This window comes from Emys orbicularis, chromosome 1, assembly GCF_028017835.1.
Source record: "Emys orbicularis isolate rEmyOrb1 chromosome 1, rEmyOrb1.hap1, whole genome shotgun sequence".
NCBI classification, from domain to species: Eukaryota; Metazoa; Chordata; order Testudines; family Emydidae; genus Emys; species Emys orbicularis.
Window position 1 is genome coordinate 367807085 of NC_088683.1, and position 8019 is coordinate 367815103.

General features: G+C 44.4%; 1 protein-coding gene across 1 annotated transcript; it reads right to left on the reverse strand.

Moving 5' to 3' along the window:
- Positions 1 to 510: 510 nt before the first annotated feature.
- LOC135876249 (olfactory receptor 52B2-like) lies at positions 511 to 1449 on the reverse strand. The gene has a single exon (XM_065401449.1). It carries the CDS (start codon positions 1447 to 1449, stop codon positions 511 to 513), a length of 939 nt encoding a protein of 312 aa, XP_065257521.1.
- Positions 1450 to 8019: the final 6570 nt, after the last annotated feature.

Consider the following 8019-nt stretch of genomic DNA (forward strand, 5'->3'; position numbering starts at 1 on the left):
TTATTTATGTCTAATTGCATTCAGTGATGGTAGTAATTGTCCACATATTGTGTTGAATTAGTTTGCTACAGTTAGCCTTTATTTGATTTATACTCCAGTAAAAAAAAATCAGGTAAATTTAATTCACCGGATCACTGTAGAAATTATAAAGAAGTTCAGCATTGTAGTTTCTTACTTTTCTCTTCACCTGTCTCAGATTGCAGTTGCTGTTCATCAAACTGAAAATGAACCTTTTTCACACAGGGAGTAATGCATAGCCACATTGCATCAGAAAGCTGTAGTATCTTCTGGTAGTCTAAGAGTTATGGAAAGGCCGCATGATAGGGCGTGTGGGTTTGGGGGCTGACAGGTGATGCTGAAAGAGGTGAGGTGATGGCAAGAGAGGGATCTCAGCAACAGAGAGAGCACTGTTGGGTGATTCGGTGATAAGACATTAGGTGTGAGGAACTTCTCAGACTGTGAACCTCTACAATGCTGAGCTCAGCCAACTTGGCCAGAGCACCCAGGTGATCACATTTTGTATGAGTATTTGCCCAATTTGTCACGAAGCTCTTTGGATTTCACCCCATAAATTATAGGGTTGAGCATGGGGGGGATGAGGAGATAGAGGTTGGCCAAGATTATGTGAATGTGGGGAGCGATGCCCTGACCAAACCGGTGTGTTAGGTTGACGAACAGGCCTGGAGTAAAATACGTCAGCATCACACAGATGTGGGCTGTGCAGGTTTTCAGGCCTTTCTGGTGGGCTTCCTTGGAGGAGATTCTGAGGACGGCCCTGATGATCAAACCGTAGGACAGGGCAATGAGTGACAGGTCTAACACACTGACTACAAACACTATCACCAAGCTATATGTCCTGTGCAGTGTGATGTCCCCACATGATATCTGCGCCACAGCTATAGGTACACAGAACGTGTGGGGGATAATGTGGTTGGAACAGAATGGCAGCCTGTTCAGGAGCAGGGGCATAGGCAGAATGAAGAGAACAGCTTTGATCAAACATAGAAGCCCTAGCTTAGCTATTCGTCCTTTGGTGAGAAGGGTGGTGTATCTCAGAGGGTTACATATGGCAACATAGCGATCGAAGGCCATTGTCACAAGGACGGCTGAGTGCATAACAGAAACTGTGGGAAGGAAGAAAGTCTGGGTGAGGCAGCCACCCACAGTAATGCTTTTCAAATTGAACCAAAATATACACAGTGTCTTTGGCATGATGGTGGTAGTTGTGGCGATGTCTGTAAGTGCCAGCATGCAGAGCAGCAGGTACATTGGCTTGTGCAGGGTCTGCTCTTTGCTTACAACATACAGAAGCATGACATTTTCCAACAGGCCAATAATGTAGAAAGTAGCAAAAGGGATGGAAATCCAGATGTGAGCAGCTTCCAGGCCAGGGATGCCCATTAGGATGAATGTTGAAAGGTCAGAGGGGGTGAGGTTGAAAGCTGCCATGAAGTTCTCAGTGTGTCGATCGGGCTCCAAAATGTTCAAGCTGCCTGTGAAGGGAGAGAAGCACAGCAAAGGGGGTTACACACTTTATAACAAATAGTAGGGTAAATATTTTTATTACTCAAGTATCAGAGGGGTAGCCGTGTTAGTCTGGATCTGTAAAAAGCAACAGAGAGTCCTGTGGCACCTTTAAGACTAACAGATGTATTGGAGCATAAGCTTTCGTGGGTGAATACCCACTTCGTCTGATGAAGTGGGCATTCACCCACGAAAGCTTATGCTCCAATACTTCTGTTAGTCTTAAAGGTGCCACAGGACCCTCTGTTATTTTTATTACTGTTATTAACAGTCTACAAAGGGGAGGGAGAAGTGAGGTGGCAACATTTACAGATGACACAAGATGATTTTGGTTATAGTGAAGTCCAGAGATGTCCTCAGGTGGAGTTAACCAAGCCATGTGAAACCCTGCTCTCAGTGCAAGCATGGACGGAAACTCAGCAAAACTTTGGAATCCAGGAGAAGTGGGGTTGGAAATCATACAGAAAATACAATGCCATGAGATCAGTCCCTCAATGTTTCACCCTTCTGTGGACTCCTCTGTGTAGTATTGGGCACCCTTCTCACACAGAACTAGAGGAGTTCAGGGAATGATCAAGGACCCAGGGAAACTCTTATAAGGGGAGAGGTTGAAAAGGCTGGGTTTGTTACTTTACGAAGAAGATGAATAAGAGTGGGTACAAGAAAAATCTATAAAATGCTGACTGGTAGAGAGATGATCGAGAATGTGTTCTCTCTGTCTCATAAAACAACATCAAGTGGACATTCAATTATACAGAAATGTGGCAAAATGAAAATAGACAAATAAAGAATGCCTTTTCCACTGAATGCCTAAATAGACTGAGGAGCGCCTTACCCGAAGAGGTAGTTGAGGCCATGAGGTAAACAAGAATCAGGAAGAGTTTGGACATTTACATGGATAGTGAGGCTTTACCATTACAATAGTTAGAGCCAAATAAATATTTTGTAAAGCCTATACATCCACATGTTTCAGGTGACAAGCCAATATCTAGCTGTTAAGCATTAGGGTCACAGCCCCTTGCTGGTCAAGTCACCCCCCCCCCATCCACCTACAGTTGGGTTTATTACACCATCTTCTGCAGCACCTGAGGATGTCACTCTCAGAGAGAGGACACTGGACAGGATCAACCATAGGTCTATTTCACTAGGCCATTCCTATTTTGGAAAGGGGCCAAGTGTCCACCATGGAAACAGATGTTATCATGCTGGGCTATGACTTTGTGCTGAACAGAATGGGCAGGAAGGGCGCAAGGGTCTTTGTTATTTAGGACAACAGGCCTACATCTCTGTTACTTCCCCTATTTCTTTTGGTGAGACACATCCTTGTTGGCAAACAGCTTTGTCTGAGATACAAGTTGCAGGTGTTAACTTACAAGCGTAAGTCAGCAACTCAGCTACTAACCATTCTCATGCCTGAATATTGATGAAGTTTGCAGATGATGCAAAAATTGCGGGATGGTAAATAATGAAGAGGAAAGGTCACTCATTCAGAGCAATCTGGATTGGTTGGTAAACTGGGTTGAAGCAAACAATTTATGTTCTACTATGGCCATGTAGATATATACATCCAGAAACAAAGAATGTACGTGATGTTTACACGATGGAGACTCTCATGGGAAGCACAATGACGCTGAACAATATTTGGGGCATGAAGGGATAATTGGCTAAACATGAGCTCCCAGTATCAGAGGGGTAGCCATGTTAGTTTGTATCCACGAAAACAATGAGCAGTCCGGTGGCAACTTAAAGACTAACATTTATTTGGGCATAAGATTTAGTGGGCAAAAAGCCCCCTTCAAACATGGAAATTACAGATCCAGGCATGAATATACTGGCACATGAAAAGAAGGGAGTTACCTTACAAGTGGAGAACCAGTGTTGACAAGGCCAATTCAGTCAGGGTGTATGTGGCTCACTCCCAGTTCCTATTCAAGCCCAAATTAATGGTGTTAAGTTTGCAAAAGAGTTGCAGCTCTGCAGTTTCTCTTTTTTGAAGGATGTCTACTTTTAAATCTGCTACTGAGTGTCCAGGAAGATTGAAGTGTTCTCCAAGTGGCTTTTGTATGTTACCATTCCTGATGTTGGATTTGTGTCGATTTATTCTTTTATGTAGAGACTCTCCGGTTTGGCCAATGTACATGGCAGAGGGGCACTGCCGGTACAGGATGGCATATATCACATTAGTAGATGTGCAAGTGAATGAGCCCTGATGGTGTGGCTGATGTGGTTGGGTCCTATGATGGTGTCCCTATTGTAGATATGGGGACAGAGTTGGCAACAGGGTTTGTTGTAGGGATTGGGTTAATGTTTCTGTGGTGTGGTGTGTAGTTGCTGGTGAGTATATACTTCAGGTTGGGGGACTGTCTGTAAGGGAGGACTAGCCTTCCTCCCAAGATCTGTGAGAGTGAGGGATCATTTTCCAGGATAGGTTGTAGATCGTTGATGATGCGCTGGAGAGGTTTTAACTGGGGGCTGTTGGTAATAGCCAGTGGTGTTTTGTTCTTTTCCTTGTTGGGCCTGTCCTGTAGTAGGTGACTTCTGGGTACGTGTCTGGCACTGTCAATCTGTTTCCTCACTTCCCCAGGTGGGTATTGTAGTTTTAAAACTGCTTGATGGAGATCTTGTAGGTGTTTGTCTCTGTTGGAGGGATTGGAGCAAATGCGGTTGTATCTTAGGGTTTGGCTGTAGACAATGGATTGTGTGATGTGTCCTGGATGGAAGCTAGAGGCATGTAGGTAAGTATAGCGGTCAGTAGGTTTCTGGTATAGGGTAGTGATTATCTGACCATCTGTTATTTGCACTGTAATGTCTAGGAAGTGGATCTCTTATGTGGACTGGTCCAGGCTGAGGTTGATGATGGGGTGGAAATTATTGACATCCCGGTGGAATTCTTCAAGGGCCTCCTTCCTGTAGGTCCATATGATGAAGTTCTCATCAATGTACCGCAAATACAGGAGGGGTACTAGGGTACAAGAGCTGAGGAAGCATTGTTCTAGGTCAGGCATAAAAATGTTGGCATCCTGTGGGGCCATGCGGAAACCTAAAGCAGTGCTGCTGACTTAAAGGTATAAATTGTCCCTAAATGGGAAATGGTTGTGGGTTAGGACAAAGTCACGAAGCTCGGCCACCAGGTGTGCCATGGCCTCATCAGGGATACTGTTCCTGACAGCTTGTAGTCCATCCTCGTATGGAATATTGGTGTAGAGAGCTTCTACATCCATGGTGACCAGGATGGTGTTTTCAGACAGATCACCAATGCATTGTAGTTTCCACAGGAAGCCTGTGGTTTCTCGAAGGTATCTAGGAGTGCTGGTATAGTAAGGTCTGAGGAGAGAGTCCACATAGCCAGATAATCCTGGTGCAAGCATGCCAATGAATGAGATGATGGGGCGTCCAGGATTTCCAGGTTTATGGATCTTGGGTAGCAGATAGAATATCCCTGGTTGGGGCTCTAGGGGTGTGTGTATATAAATTTGTTCCCGTGGTATTTCAGGGAGTTTCTTGAGCAGATGGTGTAGTTTCTTTTGGAACTCCTCAGTGGGATCGGAGGATAGTGGCCTGTAGAATGTGGTTTGGAAGAGTTGCCTGCCAACCTCCTGTTCATAATCTGACCTGTTCATGATGAACTCCCTGTGTGACCCTGTGGCCAAAACAGCCAATGAGATCCTGGGAGGATAACCAGAGGAATCTCAAGGAGAGGTAAAAAAAGTTATTTTACCTCTGTATGTGGCACTGGCACAACTGCTGCTGTAAAACTGTGTCCAGTTCTGGTGTCCACATTTCAAGATGGATGTTGATACACTGAAAAAGTTTCAGAGAAGAGTCACAAGAATTACTGAAAATTAGAAAACCTGCCTTATAGTCATAGACTCAAAGAGCTCAATTTATTTTGTTTAACAAAGATGGTTAAGGGGTGACTTGATAGCAGTCTATAAATAACTGCACAGGTAACCAATATTTAATAATAGGCTTTTCAACCTTGCATACACAGGTGTAACATGATCCAATGGCTGGAGGTTGAAGTTAAAGAAATTTGGACTGGAAATAAGGAGTACCTTTTTTATCGGTGAGAGTAATTAACCATTGGAACAATTTACCAAGGGTCTTGGTGGATTCTTCCTCAATGAGAGTTTTTAAAACAAGGTTGGATGTTTCTCTAAAAGATCTGCTCTAGGAATAATTTTGGGGAAATTCTTAGGGCTATGTTTTACAGGCATGTTCTGTACAGACGAGATGATCACAATGGTGCCTGCAGGCTTATGCCTGAGCTTACTGAAGGCATTTTTTCTATTCATGACTGTGTTGAATTTTGTCGTATATGGAGAAAGTCTCATGTGACTGTGATGCCTTGGAAATGTCACACCAGGTGTGTATTTCACGAGTCTGAGGGGTCCCATGATGGATGAACATTTAGGTGAGAAAAATAATGATATGACTACATAATATCTCTGCACAGCAGAATGTATGTACAACCCTCCCAATAAATGACTAACAGAACTGGCTAGTAAGTGTTCACAGAACATCTTGGGTTTAACGTCTGTGCCCAAGTGACCTACTGTTTCAGTCAGCAACCAGTGGTTCCTGCACATGACAGCTGTATTTATCTAGGCCCTGGCATGTCCCACACTTGCCTGCGGGAGGGAGAGAGGATGTGTAGACTAAACTGAGCCAGCGTGAGTAACTCTTCCTCAAAATGACACAAAGCTTTAATGTATTGCAGCCCATTAGAAAACCAGACATACCTTTCAGAGGCTGCTTTTCATGCTGGCAATTGCTGATGTTTCCACAAAATTGTAGAGGGGCTGCTCACGGAGGAGGGATGGGAAAGGTGTCAGAATCAATCTGCAAGAGTGTGGCCCATGTTATGTTACAATCTGAGATACTCACATGCACCCTGACCCAGGAGGCCTCGTTATGCCTCTTTCATCTCCGCATTAGGCAAGATGTCCATTCCCTATTTCACAAAGTTCAGAACTGTGTGCAGTCAGAGCTGGATACTGCGTGTCACTCTCCCGTCCCTCTCCCCCCGCACGTGCACACACACACACACACACACACACACACACACAGTGCATTCCTTGAGCTATCCCAATGATATTTCCAACACTGCCTCTAAGACAGAAACATGCTTATATTTTCAATGCTTTTTCTGTGCTTTTCATCCTCTCCAGAACCAGAGATGTAGGGGCACAAAGAGAGCAGATCCCTCTTCCCCCCAATAAAAATATTATAATCCCAATTGTTTTCAAGCTTTAAGCCTGTGAGTTTGAGATTTCAGCAACTCTCCTGTCAGTTCTTCTTTGGTCCAAAAGAGCTCACTCGTCCTTAGATGCCCCAGGACAGCTCCAGTTGAAATCACTGGAGTCTCATGGCTGGTGTAAATCAGGCCCTTTATTTAAATCCCCACATGTGGATTTAAGGTGATATCCTGAACGTGTTAGAAGTTTTTCCCTTGAACTCAATGGGAAGAGCTTCACCCTTAGTGTTTAAATTTCAGCTTTGAGCTGTGAAAATCAGAGCTTTGGGTCCTGCTACAGAAAGCACTAGTCCATTAGGGTGCTGAAAGATTGTGAAGGAAACCCAAAGTACATGTGGCATTCTGAGAGCAGACATGGAAGATGGGGATTGTAAAACACATGGGCCCTGATTTAGCTCTCAGGGAGGTCAGCATCAATCTGGAGTGAGCTACTGAACGCAAAATGTACGAGCAGAATTTGGCCAGTGTGTGGCCCATTCTCGTTGTGAACACAGATAGCTGCAGAGGTTTGCCTGCACTTCCTAATAGTGCAATCAAGTTGCTGAACTGGAAGAGTTGAACGAACGAGAGGAAAAAACACACAACCCAAAAAAAGGAAGCTACTAACACAGACAGAAGGACACAGTAATGTTTGCCTAAACTATTTCCAAAACATTTGTCGTTCCATGTTTACCAGGAAAATCCTTGGTGATTCTGACAATACTAAACACTTCAAGTTGTTTGTGCTGGTGCATTCCTACCCAGATCGTTGTTGACTTGAACCCTGGAACCCTTCTTGTCCCCTTAATATAACTTGAATGCAGAAACAATCATGTCATCAAAATACTGCTCAGCAGAGACTGGAAATCTCCTTACCACAACAGGAACGCAGAGCCCTGGGAATCAGCATACGAATCTTGAATGTCTGAAACTGTCTCTGCTGGACAGCGACCTTTATGATTCCCCTGTACAGTCCCTGCGGACTCTCTGGTTGGCCAGGACTCCCAGACAATTCCCTCAGCTCCACGAGCCCTGGGAGGAGCAGAAAATAGACCCTGGAGAATTACAGCTTGAGAGCTTCCCCTGGGAGTGAAGAAATAATTTGCAGATACCAAGGGCTCAGTTTGTCAGGGCAAATTCCGTCTTGCAGACTGTTCAGTCTAGCAATTGATGCTGGCTTTTATTCTGACATGTAGTATACTGCCATCTGCACTATGTGTGGGAATGCTGCCACAAGACACGGAACCAAACATTATTTT